General features: G+C 35.2%; 1 protein-coding gene across 1 annotated transcript in view; it reads left to right on the top strand.

The window, feature by feature from the left end:
* The window catches only part of LOC114472113 (dolichyl-diphosphooligosaccharide--protein glycosyltransferase subunit STT3B), a 117,923-nt gene extending 110,104 nt beyond the window's left edge, over positions 1-7,819 (top strand). Inside the window, exons 14-16 of the mRNA XM_028461222.1 lie at positions 85-198; positions 3,221-3,427; positions 5,053-7,819. Of these exons, the coding sequence (XP_028317023.1) occupies positions 85-198; positions 3,221-3,427; positions 5,053-5,127 (396 nt within the window). The 3' untranslated portion in view covers positions 5,128-7,819. The remainder of the gene's footprint in view (positions 1-84; positions 199-3,220; positions 3,428-5,052) is intronic.
* Positions 7,820-11,417: the final 3,598 nt, after the last annotated feature.

The raw sequence follows: 11,417 nt of genomic DNA on the forward strand, positions 1-11,417 counted from the left end.
CAGAGGCTCCACTCAAGAGTTTCACAAGTGTGACGATGAAATGTTGGTTTTCATCTGGAGTCTTTCTGCTTTACTTCCCAACAGGAGAGCGACTTCTTCACTCCTCAGGGAGAGTTCAGAGTGGATAAAGCCGGCTCGCCAACGCTGCTCAACTGTCTCATGTACAAGATGTCGTACTACAGATTTGGTGAAATGCAGGTAAGGTCTGAAACCTTTCTGCCTGATTGTATAATAGGCAGTCTGTGCTAAAAACAGCTAAAAAAGAATGAGACTGCATGGATGGAAAGTCGCTGCGTTGGTAAAGATATGTCTGAGTCATGAAAGCGTAACAAGCAGCTGTCATCATGCTCTGCCTCTGTTCTTATAGCAGCTCTCTGAAAAATAACAAGCTGTCGCCCTCACCAAAGGTGTAAAACCTGTAGCTACTGTAATATAAGAGCAGAGCTGCCTGACAGACAGCTTGTATTTTAAGGAGGTGCCTTGGGTGGGTGTCTGAAGTCTGAAGAGCGGGTGTTACAGGGGGAAACGAGAGCCTGTGGGACAGAAAAGGAAAGCTTGTCAGTGGTGTTGAACCTCTGGCTCAGCACAGAGAGATGAGAGGGATCCTCGGTGCCAGGTGCTAAAATCCCCCCCGGCTCCCAATCAATGCAGCTGCTGTTCAGGGCTGTGTGACGCTCATTGTCGTCTTTGTTAGAAAATCAGAGGATAAACGAAGCTGAGTGAACCCGATTGGATTTAGTAGAAATCAAATGGTTCAGGCTTTAAGGAGACCTGGAGAGGCTCATGAATATAAAAAATATATCAATCCCAACACACACGCACACACACACACACCAGAGTTTGGGTCATTTCTAATAGTAATCGTGTAATTAATAATCAATCTGTTTCTGCTGTAATTGTTATTAAATTGTAATTGAGTTCAGATAATTGACTTTGTTATTGTAATTGCCATTAAAATTCTATAAAACTATATTTTAAAACTGGGGAACCATGTTACAACTGTAACTGTTATGCACAGTTCTACACATATGTAGTCAATAATTATTAAAATATGTTTCATATCAAACTTTCCCACATTTTACCATTTAAGAAAATAAATCTAGGGGTACACTGACACAAAAAACAATCAGACGCCCACACCAAAAATATTAAAACCTATATTTTCATTGATTAAAAAAAGCCTAATTTCAGGCTCAGTAATTGTGATTAATTGTAATTGAACTTTCGTAATTGAGAACCTAATTGTAATTGACTTTCTGAGGATAAAAAAAAATGATTTAACTGTATTTGGAAAAATTGCTGGTCATAATTGAATTGTAATTAAAAACGTAATAGTAACTGAAAAATATAATTGACCCCAACTTACACACACACACGCACACACACACACATTTAGCATCAGAACCTTTAGAGGCTTTCATCTTCTTTGCTGGGAAACACCAGCGAGGAGAACCCGGAACACCAAAGCCACGACAGCAATGCACCCTGAACGCAGGGATTGAAATAAAAAATAAAAAAAAGAGCAAGCAAACGCATAAAGGGAAGGCAGATGGAGAGTGCAGCTGTGTGTGAAGAGAGGTGACAAATGTGAGGGAGAAGTGCGAACATAACCAGAGTGTGAAGGACAAGCAATCAAAGGCTTTCAGAGCAGAATAACATGGACACCAGGTCTTAAGTGACTCATCCAGTGTAATGAGGCAGCTGCCAATGGGCCGACAGACACACACACACACACACACACACGCATTACACTCACTGTTTGTCTTTTGTATTTGTGTTAATGGTATTTAAACTTGTCTTGTTTGGATTAGTCTAACTGCTTCACATCAAACAGTTTTTATTTTCTTTAGATTTTTTTTATTTAAATCTATTCCTTCATCATTCTTGTGGTACCATAATAAAGTACCAGGGGAAGACTAACTCACACTCTAGAGCAGAGGTTGGTAACTTAACACAGCGGGGGTCACAATAATGTCTGAAGCTGTAACGCTGCCACAGAAATGCACTAAAACAGGCAAGAAGACACGGGTGAAAGGCAACATCTCTTTGCAAACATGTCTGGATTAGGAGTGTAGCTTTTATTTTTTATTTATTTGATCTTAAAGAGAACCACCAGATGATTTTTAAGGTTGTGCTGCAGTTCCTGCATGACACTGGAACGTACGTGAGGATTTAGTTGTTACAATAAAGACCAGTGGAGGGCAGTAATATGCCTTGTGGCGTCCACTCTGAAGAAACACTCAAGGATGCTCATAAAAGTCGTGTTACAAAAAAACGGGACAAACAAAAGAGAAAATAGATGGAGACAAAGATTAAACAGGAGATTTGCTTTGGACCGACGACAAGGTGGAGCTGCTGCTTTGTTGCTATTGTTACTGTTGTTGTAGGGGGTCACGCATGTGGGTTAAGCGAGAGGCGGGGCTATGGCGTCATCATTTGCAGAGTATGCATATATGCCGTCAGCACGGCGACCCAGCGGGTGGCGTTCTCTGCCACTCTGAGATCTGTTTTCAGAAGTGATCAAATTCAGCTTCCAAATCATCATTGCCATGTGGACGCAAAACAACATGACTGTTTAGACTACAACTCGTCTCCGTGTGAACGGGGCCTGATTCAAGAACCACATTATCAACGTTCATGTCAGCATTTCTAATAATGACCAATCTTTAGCTTTAATACTGGAAATAACAAAAGTTTTGTGTTTTTGAACTCGTTTTTTGTGGTTTGGGAGTGAAAGTGTAGCTTTGTGGGTTTTTTGTATTTTTGTCATCTTGTGTGATTAGTGTCTTAGTGTAATTTTTTGTGTCTTTATGGTCATTTTGTGTAGTCTTGTTTTTGTGAGTTTTTAGTCATTTTGTGAAAATGTGTTGTTTTTGAGTCTTTTTGTTGATCTTTGGAGTCATTTTGTGTGCTTTTGTTGTCTTTTGTGGGGTTTTTTGTGTTAAGTTTCATATTTCTTCCAAGTTCTTACATTGCAATTTTTGGGGGGTTTGTTTGGGGAGGTGCCAGTTGTCCATTCCTGCTCTCTCAAAACAGCAGCCAACCAGAATTACTTTGTCTTTCCATTGTTTTATTGATTAGAAGACAAGCATGTATTTGTTCCTCACAGAGACTATGGGCGTCCATCACTTCAATCGATTAGTCTGTAGAATCCCGCTCTGTTTTTCTGACGTTGGATGTTTGTGTTCTGAGAAGTAGAGTGACTCTCTCTCTCTCTCAGTTGGACTTCAGGACGCCTCCGGGCTTCGATCGTACTCGCAACGCTGAGATTGGCAACAAGGACATCAAGTTCAAGCACCTGGAGGAGGCGTTCACCTCCGAGCACTGGCTGGTTCGGATCTACAAGGTGAAGACGCTCAGCAACCGAGAACCTCTCGACCACAAGCCACGCAGCGTCGCCCCCAAGCAGAAGTACACGTCAAAGAAGGCAATGGCACATCACTCACTCTGTCCTCACAAATAACTCAAGAACTCTGATCCTACATCACCACATTCAGACATGTCAACAGATGAGTTCACACAACGTTCTTTAACAGAACATCAGTTTAATATGTGACCACAGGGGGAGAGTTGAGTTGAGTTTATTTGTCATTGCACATGTTACAGAGCAACAAAATTACATGTCAGTTTCATCCCGTCCAAGAAAACATGAAAAGATAATCATAACATGGGAGCACAGGAGCGGGAGAACTGCGGTTCGCCACAAGGGCGGCGCCCCTTATTTAGATGAGAAATGGGAAAACAACGATGGGGAGGAAGGAAGAAGAGATAAAAAAGGCAAAAACCAAACGAGGCCCTTGTAGAGGAGCACTAGAGCTACTAGTACAACACGAGGTTTTTGCTGTAAATAACATTCTGTTGTTAATCTTTCTCACCTAGTTAAACCAGTTAAGTATAAATGTGCATTTGTAAATAAACTGAGGCATGTTTTTGTTGAAATTGTTATTTGATGACTGTTTAAATTGATTTGTAGATGTTTTTCTCTGTGTAGACGTTCTATAAACTTATAGTTCTATGTAATACTAAACTAAGTGTAACAGCACACTGAAGATTAACATTTGGATGAAATGTACTTTTTTTTTAATGAATATGAATGTTTTAAAGATCTTCTCCATGCTCCAACACTGCTGCTTATTAGGGCAGAAATTTCAAGATTCGATTTCAATCAGTGAAGTCTCGATACGATTACAAGATTTTTGATTATTAACAATCATCAATTTGATTTGTGATTATTGCTGATTATTATTCTATTTGTCAGTCAGAAGCTGAATTATTTGACTTACCTTTTGAGTGACACTTCACAGCACCTTCAATATTTTGTAGTAGTGTTGAATTATCCATATTAGATTCATAATTAATCATTTTTCCACCATCCTTACTGATTACAGGCAGGCGCTTGGGTTCAGGCTTTCTACAGAGCTGCATGATGATCTTTTTATCAGAATCATGTGAAAGTGAGATGCAGAACCGTCGCCCTCCAGGACTCCCTTCATCTTTCTCTGCCATCCTAAAAAGAAGCGCTGCCTAACGTGTTTTCAGACTAAAATTGTGTCCCAATACCCACATTTGCACCCCTTGGTTGGGAGTGCGTAGGGTGTCCCAATCTGCCCACTATGCGCCCTTCATGCACACCTGTACGAAGCGTGCATGCAAGCGGATGTCGATGAAGGGAATTACCCATAAGTCCTTTTGTCGTGTGACGTTCCACTTTTTCATTTTATTTTTGAATCGATAGCGGACAAACTCACAGTAAAACCAGAAAAAATTGCAAAAAAAATGTCTTCAAGTGTAAGAAAGTGATGAATTATATAATTTCTTTAATATGTATTTATGAAAGTACATTTTCTCTTACAAGGGTTTGGGTACATGTGGTTACGTTCCGTACATTTTCCCAAATTCGTTGCAATTGTGAAAATATGAAACATACATGAAATGCCTGATTCAATTTCTAATCTTTCACTGGACTAAATTATATTTAATTTTATTCAGTTGGTATTAAGTCCACAAAGAAAAGCCTCTGACTCCGTTACGTGTCTTTCTTCTTCTTCTCAGACGGCTAAGAGGAAGCGTGGACACATCAGGAACAAACTGGCCCTGAAGAAAGGAAAGAAACTTGTCAAAAAATAATCCCAACTCTGAACTGGAGCAGTAACTAAACACAAAGACGTCTCCTCCCACCAATGAAGAAGAACACTGGGGTTGTTTACTGGGCACTTGGCCTCAGGTGCTGCTTGTAAGAGCGCCCTCTGGTGTCTAGGAGGTGTCATTTCTGACCACAGCTGTGGTCCATGTGATCTTAGGACTGTTTTTTTTTTTTTTGTTTTTTGTTTTTTGATTTTTTTGTAATCTTTTTTTTTTTTCTACTTGAATGTGTGATAAGGCATAGGGCTGCTCGACCTGGTTCGAACTCATTGTTTTTTGTGTGTGTGTGAGACCTGTTTGATGGGCTGAGGTGGATGAGAAGATGTGGATGAGGAGGATGAGTAACGTTTGCACCAAAGACTCACGCCTTCGCTCTGCTGCACATGCAAACTGATCACTACTGGGAGAGCGAGGAGGTGCTGGAGTGCAGGGTGACTTCTCGACACGTGTACAGATGCGGCATGGAGGAACGTCTCTGTCCACTCGCAGCTAACGTGTGATATTAACCCTTCCTTCACCTTCCTTGATCCCCGTTTTTAACAGAACGACCTGTAAATATCTGATGTAAAGAAAAAGTCTTCAAGGATGATAATATATTGGATTATTGTGGTGACTTCAATATGCAGTTTTTTTTTCTTTTTTTATTCTCCTGATTTCTTTGTGATTCTGTTTAGGTTTTTTATTTTAGTTTTTTTGTATGGAAGCAAATCGAACAGTGAATGCAATAATTCATGTACAGAGGAGCTTAATGTTTAGTTGAATGATTTCTGAATGTGGTTTTGTACGCCCTCCTTCCTACTTTCTTCATAAAAATGCATAGATTGTATATATCTGCTGCTGGGGTGTGATTTTAACAATTGAAGCGAGAGACTTGTGTAAAAAGTAGTGATAATAAATTAGAACATCCCATCCTGCAAGGGGCGTGTCCTCACACCCTGCAGGGGGTGTGAGCGACAAACCCTAGTGCCTCATCGCGTTTTAATTCAGTTGTGATCGTCCACTTTGCGTTTTATACATTTAAAGGTTTAAATGTGGGGTTAACACTCAGAATGATTGGAAAACAAACTGTTTACCAGTAAAGGAAGCTGAAACCCAGACTGTACTCACACATGGAACAGTTTAAGACGTGGCACATTTATTTGTATGGCACATTTCATACAAAAGGCAATTTAAAAAGTGCAACAAAAAAACAGGATTCTCTCCCCCCCCCAAAAAAAACTAAAAAAAAAAAAAAAAAACGCTTGTGAGTAAGACCTAGAAATATAAAAATGTGGTTAAATAATTTGCAAAATGTTACTTTTTTTTTTTTTTAAACTTGCCTTAAAAAAAACCTTAAAGGAGTTATTAGAAATATGTTGGAATTACATTTCAAATCAGGATTTTTAGAAAATTTTAATTTCAAATTCATATTTTTTGTATATTGGTTAATACATTTAAATGATGAGGTTAATATTTTGTGTAAAAAATTAATATCTTAAAGCTTAAAATTTATCAACAAAATGTACACGCAATTGTTTACTTCATCCTGCTAAACTGTACATTTCCTCAATTTGTAGGTTGTTTTTTAAATTTGTATTTCATGTAATGACACGCAACTTGATTTCTCAAAATTAATTTAAAGTTTGAAAACATAAGAAATTTATGCCAAAGTTCTTGCTTTATTCTACCAACATTAAATATTAAATGATCTCCTAAAAGTGAAACTAAACCCTGGCTAATGCATGTCCCGTCTTGATTATGGGTAGTAAATTTAACAGTTTCAAACCCTAATACATTTATTTTCAGGAGAGAAAAAATGTGTTTTTGTGCTTTACTTTCTCTTTAAGTTGATGCATCATCTTTTTTTTTTTTTTTTTTCAGTTTTTGAATAAAAGGATAGTTTTGCAGCAAAAGTTAGTGTTTCTGTTCATATGAACAGACTACATTTCCCATGATTCTTTAACACCCATGTCCATGGCATGGAAATCAAAGCATAGCACATTTCATAGACGAGACAACTCAATGTGCCTGATCTATATCAGCTTATCTATGGCTCTTGAATGCTTTCATAACAAATCTTAATTTCCTTCTAACATGTGATTTAACACCAACTCTGCACAGTTTGTTCTGTTTTACGACGAAGTTTCGACAAAATACGTTTTCTCCAAACTATCAAAGAAAAAATAAGTAAATAAACTACAATTTTAGGTGCAAACAGTTAATTTTAGCAGCGAGTAAAGCATTCAGCATTTGATAAATGATTAGACGTTGACCTGTGATGGTTCCAGAGTGAATACACTGTGTGCGTGTTTAATAACTTTGTATTCCATCGAAAAGGTGGCACATCAAAGGATTGACACGTTTTGTCAGGTTTGGGAGAAAATGTCAAAATTCTGTTTCACTTTTTGAAAATGTGTCTGATTCTTTGATCCTGTTGTTTTTGATCATCTCTGAAACCTTTGTCACCAGTGAAAGTTTCAAACTATAATTGTTCTTTGTACTTTGATATTTGTTTTTTTTTCTTTGCTTTGTGAAGACGGAGTTGAGCGAAACGCCTTAATGTGATGTACAGTTGGTTCTTTTCCTCCTCTGAGTTGTTTCATTGATTGTCGTTCGTTCCATGCAGTTTCTGCTCACAAGTTTACATTTCTGCATTGTTCTGTTAAGCCATCTTTAAATATACACTTCCACAAACACATTGACGTACAATTTGTGTTCTTTATTGAAGCAAAAATGTGTTTTGATTCTGTGATTTTATGAAACTGCTGTGCAAGTTTTTGTGCACATTTTTTTTCCCCATTCAATTAAAGTAAAGTTTATTAAAAAAAAATTCAAACACCTCAAAATGGAAGTAAAGCTGTTTTAAGGCATAAATTTGGTCGAAAAATGTTCTTACGCCTCAAAACAGATGTAAGGCTTTAGTAAGGCATAAAAAAGGGAGAAATATTTAAAACGCCTCTAAACGGAGGTAAGGCTATAGTAAAGCATATTTTGCAAAAAATAAAAAATTGAGATACGACCATCATTAGATCCTAAAAACTACTACAAATATAATGCACATACTTAAACCGGGCTAAGAAAGCAGTAAAGAACAAAAAATCACCCATAATCGGAAGCAAGGCTGGTGTAAGACATATTTTGAAAAAAATTCAAAAAAAGAAATTGAGATGAGACCCTCATTAGACCCTAAATACCTCTGCAAATATAATGCACATACTTAAACCGGGCTAAGAAAGAAGTAAAGCACAAAAAATGACCTAAAATAAAAAGTAAGGGTATAACAAAACATATTTTTTCAAAAAAAAAAAAAAAAAAAAAAAAATTGAGTTAAGACCATCATTAGACCCTAAAAACCACTGCGAATATAATGCACATACTTAAAATGGGCTAAGAAAGCAATAAGGCACAAAAATTGACAAAAAACTAAAATCACCCAAAATAAAAAGTAAGGCATATTTTTTCAAAAATTTAAAAAAAAAAAAAAATTCAGTTAGGACCATCATTAGACCCTAAAAACTACTGCAAATATAATGCACATACTTAAAATGGGCTAAGAAAGCAGTAAGGCACAAAAAATGACAAAAACAAAAAATCACCCAAAATCAAAAGTAAGGCTATAACAAGGCATATTTTTTCAAAAATTTCAAAAAAAAAAAAAATTGAGTTAGGACCATCATTAGACCCTAAAAACTACTGCAAATATAATGCACATACTTAAAATGGGCTAAGAAAGCAGTAAGGCACAAAAAATGACAAAAACTAAAATCACCAAAATCAAAAGTAAGGCTATAACAAGGCATATTTTTTCAAAAATTTCAAAAAAAAAAAAATTGAGTTAGGACCATCATTAGACCCTAAAAAACACAGCAAATATAATGCACATACTTAAAATGGGCTAAGAAAGCAGTAAGGCACAAAAAATGACAAAAAACTAAAATCACCAAAATCAAAAGTAAGGCTATAACAAGGCATATTTTTTCAAAAATTTCAAAAAAAAAAAAATTGAGTTAGGACCATCATTAGACCCTAAAAACCACTGCAAATATAATGCACATACTTAAAATGGGCTAAGAAAGCAGTAAGGCACAAAAAATGACAAAAAACTAAAATCACCCAAAATCAAAAGTAAGGCTATAACAAGGCATATTTTTTCAAAAATTTCAAAAAAAAAAAAATTGAGTTAGGACCATCATTAGACCCTAAAAACTACTGCAAATATAATGCACATACTTAAAATGGGCTAAGAAAGCAGTAAGGCACAAAAAATGACAAAAAACTAAAATCACCCAAAATCAAAAGTAAGGCTATAACAAGGCATATTTTTTCAAAAATTTCAAAAAAAAAAAAAAATTGAGTTAGGACCATCATTAGACCCTAAAAACTACTGCAAATATAATGCACATACTTAAAATGGGCTAAGAAAGCAGTAAGGCACAAAAAATGACAAAAAACTAAAATCACCCAAAATCAAAAGTAAGGCTATAACAAGGCATATTTTTTCAAAAATTTCAAAAAAAAAAAAAATTGAGTTAGGACCATCATTAGACCCTAAAAACTACTGCAAATATAATGCACATACTTAAAATGGGCTAAGAAAGCAGTAAGGCACAAAAAATGACAAAAAACTAAAATCACCAAAATCAAAAGTAAGGCTATAACAAGGCATATTTTTTCAAAAATTTCAAAAAAAAAAAAAATTGAGTTAGGACCATCATTAGACCCTAAAAACTACTGCAAATATAATGCACATACTTAAAATGGGCTAAGAAAGCAGTAAGGCACAAAAAATGACAAAAAACTAAAATCACCCAAAATCAAAAGTAAGGCTATAACAAGGCATATTTTTTCAAAAATTTCAAAAAAAAAAAAATTGAGTTAGGACCATCATTAGACCCTAAAAACTACTGCAAATATAATGCACATACTTAAAATGGGCTAAGAAAGCAGTAAGGCACAAAAAATGACAAAAAACTAAAATCACCCAAAATCAAAAGTAAGGCTATAACAAGGCATATTTTTTCAAAAATTTCAAAAAAAAAAAAAATTGAGTTAGGGCCATCATTAGACCCTAAAAACTACTGCAAATATAATGCACATACTTAAAATGGGCTAAGAAAGCAGTAAGGCACAAAAAATGACAAAAAACAAAAATCACCCAAAATAAAAAGTAAGGCTATAACAAGGCATATTTTTTCAAAAATTTCAAAAAAAAAAAAAATTGAGTTAGGACCATCATTAGACCCTAAAAACTACTGCAAATATAATGCACATACTTAAAATGGGCTAAGAAAGCAGTAAGGCACAAAAAATGACAAAAAACTAAAATCACCCAAAATCAAAAGTAAGGCTATAACAAGGCATATTTTTTCAAAAATTTCAAAAAAAAAAAAATTGAGTTAGGACCATCATTAGACCCTAAAAACTACTGCAAATATAATGCACATACTTAAAATGGGCTAAGAAAGCAGTAAGGCACAAAAAATGACAAAAAACTAAAATCACCCAAAATCAAAAGTAAGGCTATAACAAGGCATATTTTTTCAAAAATTTCAAAAAAAAAAAAAATTGAGTTAGGACCATCATTAGACCCTAAAAACTACTGCAAATATAATGCACATACTTAAAATGGGCTAAGAAAGCAGTAAGGCACAAAAAATAACAAAAAACTAAAATCACCCAAAATCAAAAGTAAGGCTATAACAAGGCATATTTTTTCAAAAATTTCAAAAAAAAAAAAATTGAGTTAGGACCATCATTAGACCCTAAAAACTACTGCAAATATAATGCACATACTTAAAATGGGCTAAGAAAGCAGTAAGGCACAAAAAATGACAAAAAACTAAAATCAGCCAAAATCAAAAGTAAGGCTATAACAAGGCATATTTTTTCAAAAATTTCAAAAAAAAAAAAATTGAGTTAGGACCATCATTAGACCCTAAAAACTACTGCAAATATAATGCACATACTTAAAATGGGCTAAGAAAGCAGTAAGGCACAAAAATGACAAAAAACTAAAATCACCCAAAATCAAAAGTAAGGCTATAACAAGGCATATTTTTTCAAAAATTTCAAAAAAAAAAAAAATTGAGTTAGGACCATCATTAGACCCTAAAAACTACTGCAAATATAATGCACATACTTAAAATGGGCTAGAAACGCAGTATGGCACAAAAAATGACAAAAAACTAAAATTACCCAAAATCAAAAGTAAGGCTATAACAAGGCATATTTTTTCAAAAATTTCAAAAAAAAAAAAATTGAGTTAGGACCATCATTAGACCCTAAAAACTACTGCA

The sequence above is a fragment of the Gouania willdenowi genome, chromosome 11 (genome assembly GCF_900634775.1).
Source record: "Gouania willdenowi chromosome 11, fGouWil2.1, whole genome shotgun sequence".
Taxonomy (NCBI): domain Eukaryota; kingdom Metazoa; phylum Chordata; class Actinopteri; order Blenniiformes; family Gobiesocidae; genus Gouania; species Gouania willdenowi.